Here is a 12,756-nt window from a genome sequence, read left to right on the forward strand (position 1 = left end):
TCTCTCTCTCTCTCTCTCTCTCTCTCTCTCTCTCTCTCTCTCTGGCTTCAAAACAGTAGAATGGTAAAATTTTGGAGGGTTTTTTATGAAAGACTCAATAAAAATGAAGGTTACATAATTTTCAAGGTACCCAAAGGATACTCAAAGGATTAAAAGTAAGGTTTTCTTACGATTTTCATGATTTTTTCGGTTTACGACGATTTTCGGCTTACGACGCGGCGTCAGAACGGAACCCCCGTTGTAAACTGGAGACTGCCTGTACTGTATAACTTGAATGCGTCTTGTTGTGAAATTAATTTATATATTTTTTCGTTAAATTAATAGATGACGTTGGCCTTTTGGGGGCATGTTTGTTTTGTGTTAAAAAAAATCAAGTTGTACCAACATGATATACGAACCATTGGTCCTTTACATTAGGAATTACTTCAGTGAAGCTGGAAGCTGCCGTTGAACTTTTGAACAAGGTGGTTAAGTAGTTAACTACCATCCAGGAGGCGTGGGTACTGCCTGCCCAGATGTAAACATTCCAATTTGCTTTCGGCCATCATGTGCTGCAGACGTGTTTCTTGCTTTCTGTCCTGACTGCAGCTCAAATCGAGTTACGATAATTTGCCTTACAATAATTTGATTTTGCGATGGGGTAAGCAATTAATACCGATATGACAGTATTTATAAAATATTTTTAAATTTTGCGCGGGCACAGGCAACAGTGAACAATCAAGCAGTGAGAGAGACCAAATTACATTATACCAACTTCTTTTCCTCCATCTCTTTATCCCATCTTCTAGTTAAAAAAGTAAAAGAGAGAATGATAAAAGTATTGTTAGTAACATTATACACTACTCTTGCATAAATGCGTACAGCCACAAACAACCGAACGAGAAACTGTTGTTTTGTTTATAACCGAATCGGATAACAACAGCTGTTTTGCTTGTATTTCAACCATCGTACGGTAGTAAATAATTACCGTAGCTATAGTACAAATGACATTAAGTAGAATAGGACTGATATATTTTTACATTATACCCTTATTCGGTATGGATAAAAGATCGTCAAGGAAATATACTGCTATAAGTTGTAGCTGAGGCTGAGAAAACAATGTTCAAGCTGCTAATGACTATAAATTATCTTGCATCGGCAACATGGATGAAACTCGACCGTAATTAAAGTTGTAGAAAAAGTATTTTAATCAAAACTATTGGGCATGAAAGAACACATATTAGTGCTATTTTTACATTGATAAACGACAAATACGTAAAGTTCGTATTATGATGAAATGAAGTGAAAATAGCAAAAAGAATTTTTTTTTTTTTTTACACAAAACAAACATACCCCCAAATGGCCAACGTCATCTATTATCGAAGAAAACACCTAAATTAATTTCACAACGAGACGTATTTAAGTTATATTTTGACTTAAAAACACTTTGTATAACGAAAAATAACCTTGCCCCATATAAATAAAGTATCCAGAGATTCATTTACACTAACTAGAAGCAAGCCCTTCGTTGTCTGAGTCGGTTGAGCTTCAGACTGTCATTCGATGGGCCGGAGTTCAATTCCCCGGGCCGGCTGATGAAGAAGTTAGAGGAATTTATTTCTGGTGATAGAAATTCATTTCTCGCTATAATGTGGTTCGGATTCCACAATAAGTTGTAGGTCCCGTTGCTAAGTAACCAGTTGGTTCTTAGCCACGTAAAATAAGTCTAATCCTTCGGGCCAGCCCTAGGAGAGCTGTTAATCAGCTCAGTGGTCTGGTAAAACTAAGGTATACTAACTTACTAACTAGAAGCAAGAAAAGCACTCTGAAGTTAAATTTGGCAAAATAAACTTACCGCGTAATCGATTTCCAAACCAAAACAATGATCGCTATGATTGCAATTTATAATACAAAAGCAATATAAGAACATACAGTATATACAATATTATTGGATACAGTGAATTAAAGTATAACATTTTAAAAGATCCATGGGAAAGATGCGTATTCGTTATGGTGATGTTTGTATAATATGATGTTATAATGTAGGCTAGGCTACCGTATATGAATATGATATACCATAGTGTAGGCTGAGCTAATTCTTGTTTGTTACAGTATTCAATTTCTCTTTGTATTGAATTATCATAAGTCACTCTGTATCTACCTCCAGAATTAGCTGATATTAATAATTACTATACTGTGCATGTATAGAGTATACTTTATAGTGTAGGGTAGGCTACCATATACAGGTATGTATATATACATGGTACTGAATACCCTAGTGTAGGCTAGGGCTATACTCGAGATACATTTTTTTCAACAAATGTTGGGTTTTTTGGAACTTATTAGGCTAACCCCATCATAAGTAGAATAATACCTGTATAAGCTTTTCTAGTTTTTTGTGTGATTTAACTATAAAAATAGGCAGTTCTAAGTGTTTTTAGAAGGGTTCTAGGCATTCGCAGATTTTAGCTATTCATGGGAAGGGGGAGGGAGGTGTGGCATCCCCTGCGAATACAGGAGGTTTACTGTAGCTTCTGCTCGCATATTGATATGGACCCACACACCCATTGCCCCACCTGCAGAGTATGTTTGTGTTCCCGAACTCTCCTTGCTTGGAGTATTGCTCCTGGTCTGCCGAGCAATGGGTGGTAAAGTTTGAGGGGAGGAGATCGTACTGAAGGAAGCCGGCCAAGGTTTGATCTGAGGGCTATATGCCCCTGATGACTCCCTTGGTGGCTAACCCGCTGTGATCGTTTCTCCCTCCTGGTAAGCTTCCCCTTCTTGCTGCCTCTCCTTCGGATGAGGACCCCCCTCGCCTTCTTCACTCGCTTTGTCGGGTGTGGAAGTCCGTGGGGGAGCGGACAATTGGGACATCCTCTCTGGGGCCTCTCCTCGCTCCAGGGGGAAATTTTTTCCCCCGGAGTGAGTAGAGGCTTCCTCTTTTGACCCTACTTTGCCTTCAGGTTTGGTGGTGGAGGTGTCTCTCGGTGGGCAGGTTACTGACCTCACACCTACCTGGCTGCACCTCGGTCTACCTGGCGTTCCATCATTGGAGGGCCTGTTCTCATCTGTCCGGCACTTTTGTGAAGACCCATGCAACTGCCACTTCCACTACGTCAACCATCACCATGACGTCATTTGCCAAGCCTGTGACTGTTGCCTCACACCTGGGTACCCAGGTATCAGTTGCGCCTGCCTCGCTCCATGCTGTGCTGCTGCCTGTTGGCTTTCTGGCCCCGTTATATCTGCCTGGCCCCTCCAGTATGGTTACTTCATCAGTGCCTTATATCTCAGCACCTGCTCCTGCTGTCCCTGCTGTTGCCAACCCACGCTTGTTTCTGACTCTGGTTCCAGCTCCTGGATTTCCTGACTCTCGGCCCGTCCTGGCTCCTGCTCTTGCTCCACCTGAGACCTCTACCCATGCACTGGCTCCTGGCTTACCTGGCTCCCACACTGCTCCACCTGCCCCGGTAGCTACTGGCCCGACCACCGACCTTCCCGCTGTGTTGGTTGCACCTGCTTCCTTGGCTCCCCTGGCTGCTCCTGTGTCTTCTGCTGCTCCCGCCTGGATGGGAGACCTGACCGCCATCCTGAAGATGACAAAGAAGAAGTCAAAGAAGAGGTCTGGGAAGGTGTCATCGTCTTCATCTTCATTGTCCTCGTTGTCCAGTAACTCTTCTTCCTCTTCTTCTGAGGCTCGCCTGCCGAAGAAGAGGAAGCCTGTCTCCCCCCCCCCCCCAAGAAGTCTTGTCCTGAGTCTTCTAAGGGACTGCTTCCTTCCACAGGGAAGGCAGTGGGATCTCTCGTTGGCTCTTCCCGGCCCGCGGGCCAGGGAACTGATTCATTGGGAGCCGAGGGCGTGCAGACCTCAGTTTGCACTCCCGTTGCTGTGCCGAAGAAGTCCGCTTCTAAGGCCAGCACTGTGTCAGACACTTGTTCACGAGTTGCGCTGAGTACCCGGGTTTCAAAGGAGACCCGGGTACCCCGGTCTGGTACCGGAGATACCTCTCTCTGTATTGACTTGGGCACAGGACAGGAGAAAGAGTCCGGACAAGCAGGTGTTCCGACTCTTCCTGCTGGCACTTCTATAAGTGCCAAGCAAGGTTCCTGGGAAGGTGCGCCGGCCTCTTGAGTCTGGACACCTGGTGAGACGGAGAAGAGGTCCCCTGCTCAGTCTTCTCGCGAGGTTTCAGCCTTGAAGAAGCCTGTGGCCCGTCTAGAGGACAGTGCAAGTTCTCGCCAGCCAGCAGCGCGTTCAACTCTGCCCAGTTCCCGGCCACGTTCGCGTGGCCAGCCTGAAGAGGAGGATAGTGAAGCAGAGTCATTGATTTACATATGCCTGTTTTACTGGCTCTGACAGTATATGATGCAAGGTTCTTTCAGCCTCATGAATAACTGGATTACAAATCCATGACCTAATGGGCTAGAAGTCTAGTAGTTGCAACATCTCATATGTCCAGCAAGCTAGAGTTACGAGGTCATCCTTCCTTTTTTCCTGTACAGTCCTGGGAGATGACATTCGCAGGTTGGGTGAAGCTACCAGTTGGTTTAGAGCAGGGGTTTTCAACCTGGGGTACGCCAAGGGTCAGTTAGGGGGTACGCTGTCCCCACGGGTGTTAGGGTTAGGGGCCTGGCCGCCCACTGACTGCATAGCCACAGGTAAATAATTATCAACAATTTTCTTTATTTTTATGGAATTCTTTGTGTTTACAATATTGTTGGTTATGTCAGGAGAGTTGTGTACTTACTTCCCTTCAGTACAGTACTTGCAGACATACACAATGGAATGTTTTTCTGCTTTTGTTTTGTTTTCTACTTTATACAAAGTAATGGGGGTACATTACTGACATTAAAAATACCCAAAATGGTACGTGGGGAGAAAAAGGTTGAAAACCCCTGGTTTAGAGAGTACCCAGGCTATCTCCCACCATTGGATAAATCTCCCATGTAAAGAATGAAGGCTTGTATTTGTGTAGGAACAAATGTCAAATTTTAAAAGTAAAATTTGTACTTTTCCTAACATACAAACCTGAAGTTCTTTACACATGTGGCCCACCTCAGCCACTCCTGTTAAATCTTGGGCTGGTAGGCAAAGTGGAATGCAGACTGACAGGTGGGTGGGGCTTTCCTGTACCTGTCAGTAGTTAACTATCTTTTCATTAAGTCTGGACAGTTGCTTCCAGCTCGTGCTTGAAGCAGTCTGTTATATAAAGAACTTTAGATTTGTATATTAGGAAAAATACAAATTAATTTTAAATTTTGATATATTTTCTTGCAAATGCATAATTAGTGAAGAACATCTACAGTGTTCCTGTAGCTATACAACAATACTAGGAATGTTTATTTTCGATGGGTTATTCATGTACTGTGAGAAGACAGTCAGTAAAGGGAAAAAGACTTCTCAAATTTTGTTAAGTAGGTACTTTTTGTAACTTGTTCGTTAATATGAGAAGAAAAATTTCTGGGGAATGTCTCAAATAATTTTCTGCTTATTTAAGAGCTAGGTAGAAGTAAGCTGCAAAATTATGTATCATTCTGAATATTAAAATATATATTTTTTATAATAGGTATAGAAACCACCCTGAATGAGAAGGAACATAAGAATGTTTCAATTCAACTTTAATGTAGAAGGAAGTGACAATAAAGGTAAGTGTTGTTGTCCAATTTTATATAAGTGACTTACCAAGCAATTACATAACTACTAGCTTCCTACCACGGCAGACCAAAAATTCAAATTTTGCGGTGGTGCCACCATCGCTAGTGCAGGTGACTGGGTCCCGCCCACTATCGGGACTGACAGGTACAACTCGGCAGGTAACTTCAATTTGTTTTCTGCTGGCTCCTGATCAACATTGAAAGTTTTCGGGCAGTACCTTTTCGTCATTTCTTGGATTTGTTGTTCCAGCATCGGTGACGTATTCAGATTTTGGGTGGTTTTTCCCAATCAGTGAATTATTAGCTTTGGTTAGCATTTTTTCCTTGATTGAGATGCCAGATTCTAGTTCTTCTAGTGTTTGGTTTTGCACCGAGGGGTGTAAGACTAGATTAAGGGGAGCGCACTCTTAGATTTTTTATGAATATTTTTGAAATTTAAAAAAAATGGTTAAATGGCCGTAAGACATGAGCAACACCTTCGTTATCACGTGACCAAAGCATTTTTTCGAAATATTAAAATTGATGGGGTTTTGGGCCTTCGCCCCCCACACGGTGAGGTAGGGCTGACGTTTGGCTCCTAATGACTATTGTCATTTTTTCCTTTATTCGCCTAATTTATTCATTATTTTGATTTTTATATCACCTTATCTCCTACGTCTGGCAGTGTCTGGCAACAACAATGGCTTGTTCCTTGGTGAATGCGTGGTAGGAGACAGGGTTGCCACCATACGTTGAAAGCGGGTGGTGGGACACTTTTTACTCAGCAATTTTTTCGCTATTTGCGGTGTTTTTGCTGTCTTTTTTTACATCCAGTAACTCTAAATACAATCTATATACTTTCACCTTCAAAAATACGCTCACAGATGATGAAATGAATAAAGGATGATGAAAAGGGAGTATATGATGACAAGTTCATTATATCAAATCTCGGTTAGATAAAATAGTGTCGGGTATTAGGTGCAAGGTAGGAAATTGCAGGGGTAAAGTTCAGGTCGAATTCTCTACCAATAGATGGGATACTGATATTTTAATGAAGTGCCAATCGTGTAGGTTTACAGTTTGTGCCCCAGCAAAGCGAATTAGCAATGGAAAATCTCAGCACCATCAATTGAGTGAGATAAATATTGAGGAAATTGAACACAACTTTGGCTATGAGAAATTGAACTTGCTAACACATCTGTTTGGCACAAGTGAAAGTATAGAAGAAGTTCTTCATTCGAGAGACAAAAAGGCTTGAAAATCAAACTCCAAAGACCAAAAAGACCAAACAAGTGAAAAAAAACGACTGAAAATGAGTCAAGAATATCAGCCTGGTAGCTACTAAACTTCTAGTTTTTTCTTAGTTTCAAACAAGGCAACAATGAGTCAGGTGGTACTTGATGATACCCTCGCCTCGAGCGAATAATACCCCTTTTTATAGAGGGAAGGGGGTGACCTGGAGCCAGAAATCAACCAAAATAATGCTCTAAGGTAAGTTTTTTCCATGAGTGCCAAAAAAACCACTTGTTGATCTTTACGGTCGTTTTTCTCAGTTTTCACTTTTTTGCACTTCAAACGCAAACTACATTTTTATTTTTAGGCCAATTTTAAAGTTAAATATACCATTGGAAAGAGGAAAGAAAGACAAAAATTTATTTGGGGCTAGATTTTTTCATAGGTTGACGAGGAACTGGTGATAATCAAATTATACAAATTTGGGGGGAAAAATCCCCCCTGCCCCATCCAAAAAAAAAGGAAAAGTAGAAAAACTCTTCCCATTATTTTTTTCATACTGTGATATACTTTCTGTGTATGAAGCCGCATTGCAATAGCTCTAAAAATGAAGGAGGTGAATCAGTTTTAATTTTTTTATTTATTTTTTATTTTTTTAATAAAATCCAAAATAATCATCCGATCACTCTCAAATTGTTCCTGGAACATCACCTTATATATATGTATAACATAAAAATTCCATAAAAATTGGAGCATTATTTCTATGTAAGCGTGCGCTCCCCTTAAGTAAAGTGACATATTCTCATACTAAATGCATAAAATGTAGGGGGCAGGATTGTAATGGGGAGATTGCTTGTCCAGATTGCCAGGATTGGGACGAATATCAATGGAAGGTCCATAGGTCTCACTCTGATACTCTTGATAGAGATAGGAAGAGGAGGGCGGCTCTTAGAGCCAAAAATAGGGCTAGCTTAGAGGCTACTCCTTTGCCTTCAGTGGCTGAGGGTAACACTATTTCTTCTCCTCTTATCCCGTCTTTTTCTCCCATCCTGAGTCCTTCTACTGTCTGATCTCAACACCATTGCCAGTCTCGAATCTAGGTTTGATAAGAAGTTTGAGTTCCTGGCTAATACGGTCATGGAACTAGGTTTATCTTTTAAAGCTTTTGTGGATAAAGCATCTGTTCCCAGTGTTAGTGCTCCCAATGCCAGCGCAAGTGCAGTGCAGAGTGATCAATGTTCAGAAATCGTTATGCAGAATTCTAAGTCAGTTACATAGGTTCACAATTGATAAAGTTTTTTATGCAATAACAAGAAACGGAATCAGATTTTCTATCAACATAGCATCTTGTTTTGGTGCTGTTGCCAATATTTCAAACAGCTCCATGTGCGTTTAAATCCATGGTGGTCACAGTATATGTTTTGAGGCATTTCCCCTTCCTACAAATATCTTGATTTCTTAATAGCATAGGTAAAGAATAAATTGGTAAGCCAGGAAATATGAAATAAAGCATAGTAGAGAGTAAGTTGGACGAGTGAGAAAATAAACAATCTTATACAAACAGATTCTCTCTCTCTCTCTCTCTCTCTCTCTCTCTCTCTCTCTCTCTCTCTCTCTCTCTCTCTCTCTTCTTTCGGAAGAACAAAAACATCATGTGCCACCTCACCATTTTACAAAGTAATCAAGATATCTCTCATGTCCTCATTAACCCTTAAACGCCTACTGGACGTATCATACGTCGACTAAAATTGTCTGTTGGGTGCCAAGTGGACATACCGTACGTCGACTACAAAAAATTTCAACCTTCAGTCAACTTTGACTCGACCGAAATGGTTGAAAAACGCAATTGTAAGCTAAAAGTCTTACATTCTAGTAATATTCAATCATTTACCTTCATTTTGCAACAAATTGGAAGTCTCTAGCACAATATTTCGATTTATGGTGAATTTTTGAAAAAACTTTTTCTTTACGTCCGCATGGTAACTCGGCCGAAAATTTCAGAAATTCTTTTCGTCATTTTGTCGTAATTTTTGCACCGTTTTATATTAGCCGTTACATAAAGTTTTATATATGAAAATGTGCGCAATTTCATGTAAAATATACAACAAAATACAACCCATGGTTGTAGCTTTTATCAGTTTGGAAATATTTTCATATAAATCTCGATAACTGCCAAAATTTCAACCTTCGGTCAACTTTGACTCGACCGAAAATGGTAAAAAACGCAATTGTAAGCTAAAACTCTTACATTCTAGTAATATTCAATCATTTACCTTCATTTTGCAACAAATTGGAAGTCTCTAGCACAATATTTCGATTTATGAATTTTTGAAAAAAACTTTTTCCTTACGTCCGCGCCAGAAATTCTTTCGTCACGTTGTCGTAATGTTTGCACCGTTTTATATTTTTATATTAGTCGTTACATAAAGTTTTATATATGGAAATGTGCACAATTTCACGTAGAATACAACAGAAAATAACTCATGGTTGTAGCTTTTATCGGTTTTGAAATATTTTCATATAAATCACAATAACTGCCAAAATTTCAACCTTCGGTCAACTTTAACTCGACCAAAATGGTAAAAAAACGCAATTATAAGCTAAAACTCTTACATTCTAGTAATATTCAATGATGTACCTTGATTTTGCAACAAACTGGAAGTCTCTAGCACAATATTTCGATTTATGGTGAATTTCTAAAAAAACTTTTTCCTTACGCTCTGCGCCATGTAACTCGGCCGAACATCTCAGAAATTCTTTCGTCACATTGTCGTAATGTTTGCATCGTTTTACATTAGTCGTTACATAAACTTTTATATATGAAAATGTGCGCAATTTCATATAGAATACAACTGAAAAAAATTCATTGTTGTAGCTTTTATCACTTTTGAAATATTTTCACATAAATCACGATAACTGCCAAAATTTCAACCTTCGGTCAACTTTAACTCTACTGAAATGGTCGAAAAACGCAATTGTAAGCTAAAACTCTTACATTCTAGTAATATTCAATCATTTACCTTTATTTTGCAATAAATTGGAAGTCTCTAGCACAATATTTCGATTTATGGTGAATTTTTGAAAAAACATTTTCCTTACGTCCGTCGCGTAACTCGGCCAACATCTCAGAAATTCTTTTGTCACGTTGTCGTAATGTTTGCACCGTTTATATTAGTCGTTACATAAAATTTTATATATGAAAATGTGCGCAATTTCATGTAGAATACAACAGAAAATAACTCATGGTTGTAGCATTTATCAGTTTTGAAATATTTTCATATAAATTATGATAAATAGAAAAAATTCGACCTTCGGTCAACTTTAACTTGACCGAAATGGTCGAAAACTGCAATTGTAAGCTAAAACACTTACAGTCTAGTAATATTCAATCAATTAGCTTCATTTTTCAACACACAGGAAGTCTCTAGCACAATATTTCGATTTATGGTGAATTTTTGAAAAAAACATTTTTTACGTCCGCACGTTACGGATTCATGCATCATATTGTGATAATATTTTCTCTGTGTTGCTTTGATCGTTTTACAATTTGTTATATACCAAAATCATCGCAATTTAGTGTACAATACAAAGAAAAGAAAAATAATCCGTTGGCTTTAACCGTTTTGCTCACAGCGCGATTTGTATAAAATTATATATGAAAATTTTTTTTGCGCTGTCATATATGTCAATATTTATATTTGATAATGATATTTTTTTCATTTCTGATGGTTGCATACTAAACTTCAGGCAATGACAAAGAAAAGGAGCCAAAAATGAACTCTTAATCTTAAAAACTAAGCGTGCTGTGATTTTTTGAAAAAAACTTTTTTTCCGCTTCGGCGCTAACTCCCGAACGCCGCCATCATACGGGAGACATTTTTGTAAATAGAGGCTTGGCGTTTAAGGGTTATCATTAATTATCAATATTTTGAAAACTTGTGGAGAAGAATTGGGCTGAAGACAAATCCTAAGCTGGGTGGAATAGGAAGCGAATTAAAATACCTGGAAATTAAAAATAACCCCTTTAATCTCATAATTATAGCCTCAGGGTTTGTCTCAAAGGCATTCAAAGGTCTGTCACACGTGTCAAGTTGTTGTTTTGTAAAACTGGCAACGGCAGATCTTTAAATACCATGCCAGAGGTGTCTCTGCGAGGCAGTGAAAGACCTCCTTCTCTGGGCGGAGCGGAGACTAAGTCAATCTGCTCCCTCGCTTCGTTCAGGGAAAGATGAATGTTCTGGTGGACGAGTTAAGCCGCGGTCGCCAGGTTCTCCTGACAGAGTGGACCTTAGATTCCAGAGTCTGCAGCGATCTGTGGAGGCTTTGGGGCAAGCCCTCTATAGATCTCTTTGCTATGTCGAGGAACAACCGACTTCCTCTCTTTTGCTATGTCGAGGAACAACCGACTTCCTCTCTTTTGCTCTCCAGTCCTGGACCCTCTAGCATGGGGGACATACGCAGTGCAGCTGGACAGGGCTCAATGTTTATATCTTCCCTCCTTTCAGGTTGATTCGAGAGGTTCTAAACAAGTTCAGGTCTTGTCGAAATGTCTCAATGACTTTCATCACTCCATTCTGGCCAAGGAAAGAATGGTTTCCTGACCTGCTGCGACTGCCTGTGGATTTTCGGAGACTTCTTCCACAAGAACAGTCACTGCTCAAACAGCCCCATTTTTGCAGGTACCATCAAGGATTGTCTTCTCTGGCCCTGACAGGATTCAGACTGTCAGGAGCCTCGTCAGGGAAAAAGGATTTTCACGCAAAGCTTCTCCCAGCAGGCTCTACCAGTCCAAGTGGGCAGTGTTCAGCAGATGGTGTGGACAGAATAACGTCTCTTCTTCTGAAACCTCTTTAAAAAAAAGTATACCTTAGTTTAACCAGACCACTGAGCTGATTAACAGCTCTCCTAGGGCTGGCCCGAAGGATTAGACTTATTTTGCGTGGCTAGTAACCAATTGGTTACCTAGCAACGGGACCTACAGCTTATTGTGGAATCTGAACCACATTATATCGAGAAATGAATTTCTATCACCAGAAATAAATTCCTCTAATTCTTCACTGGCCAGCCGGAGAGTCGAACGCAGGCCCAGCAGAGTGCTAGCTGAGTACGATATCGACCCTGTGACCCAGATAGTGGACTTCTTGCTCTTCTTGAGGACCGTTAGGAGACTGTCACCTTCTACAGTTAAGGGCTACAGGGCTATGCTTAGCTCAGTATTCAAGCATAGAGGCCTTAACCTGTCTACAAACCAAGACATTAGTGATCTCATCAAGTCTTTTGAGACCTCTAAGATAGAGAATCACTGTACAGTCTCATGGAACTTGGACATTGTTTTAAAGTGGCTCTTGAGCTCCTCCTTTCAACCTTTTCATTCAGCCTCTTTGAAGTTTCTCACTCAGAAGACTCTTCCTGGTAGCTCTGGCTGCAGAGGGACGAGTTAGCGAGCTCCAAGTGATCGATAAGAAGGTTGGTTTTGCACAAGAAAATGCAGTGTGCTCTCTTTCGATTGGTTTCCTCGCCAAGAATGAGGATTTTTCACATCCCTGGCCCCTCTCTTTCATTATTAAGAGCCTGGAGAACATTCTTGGGCCAGAAGAAGAGGAGAGACTTCTTTGATTTGTTAGGGCCTTATGGTTCTACCTCCACAGGACTGAGAAGATCAGAGGTTCCTTGAACAACCTCTGGTGTTCGGTGAGAAACCCTTCTCGTACGCTTTCTAAGAATGCCCTCTCTTTTTTCTTGAGGAGACTGATCTCAGAAGCACATTCTCAGGTCCAAGAGTATGCCTTTCCGATCCTGAAAGTAAAAGCACATGAGGTTTGAGCTGTCAACACTTCTTTTGCCTTTTAACACAATATGTCCTTGTCCTCGACACTCCAATCAACTTTTTGGAGGTCGAAAAATGTGTTT

The 12,756-nt window shown here is 40.3% G+C and overlaps 1 protein-coding gene across 19 annotated transcripts in view; it reads left to right on the forward strand.

Moving 5' to 3' along the window:
* LOC136828679 (histidine protein methyltransferase 1 homolog) overlaps positions 1–12,756 on the forward strand; it is a 60,370-nt gene that overhangs the window by 3,575 nt on the left and 44,039 nt on the right. For all 19 annotated transcript variants that reach the window (XM_067086798.1, XM_067086791.1, XM_067086803.1 and 16 more), the window contains exon 2: positions 5,547–5,625. Coding sequence is in view for 6 of the 19 variants with exons in the window: in XM_067086791.1 (XP_066942892.1) it covers positions 5,565–5,625 (61 nt within the window). In the remaining 13 variants the exon portion in view is untranslated. The remainder of the gene's footprint in view (positions 1–5,546; positions 5,626–12,756) is intronic.

This window comes from Macrobrachium rosenbergii, chromosome 43 (assembly GCF_040412425.1).
Source record: "Macrobrachium rosenbergii isolate ZJJX-2024 chromosome 43, ASM4041242v1, whole genome shotgun sequence".
NCBI classification, from domain to species: Eukaryota; Metazoa; Arthropoda; class Malacostraca; order Decapoda; family Palaemonidae; genus Macrobrachium; species Macrobrachium rosenbergii.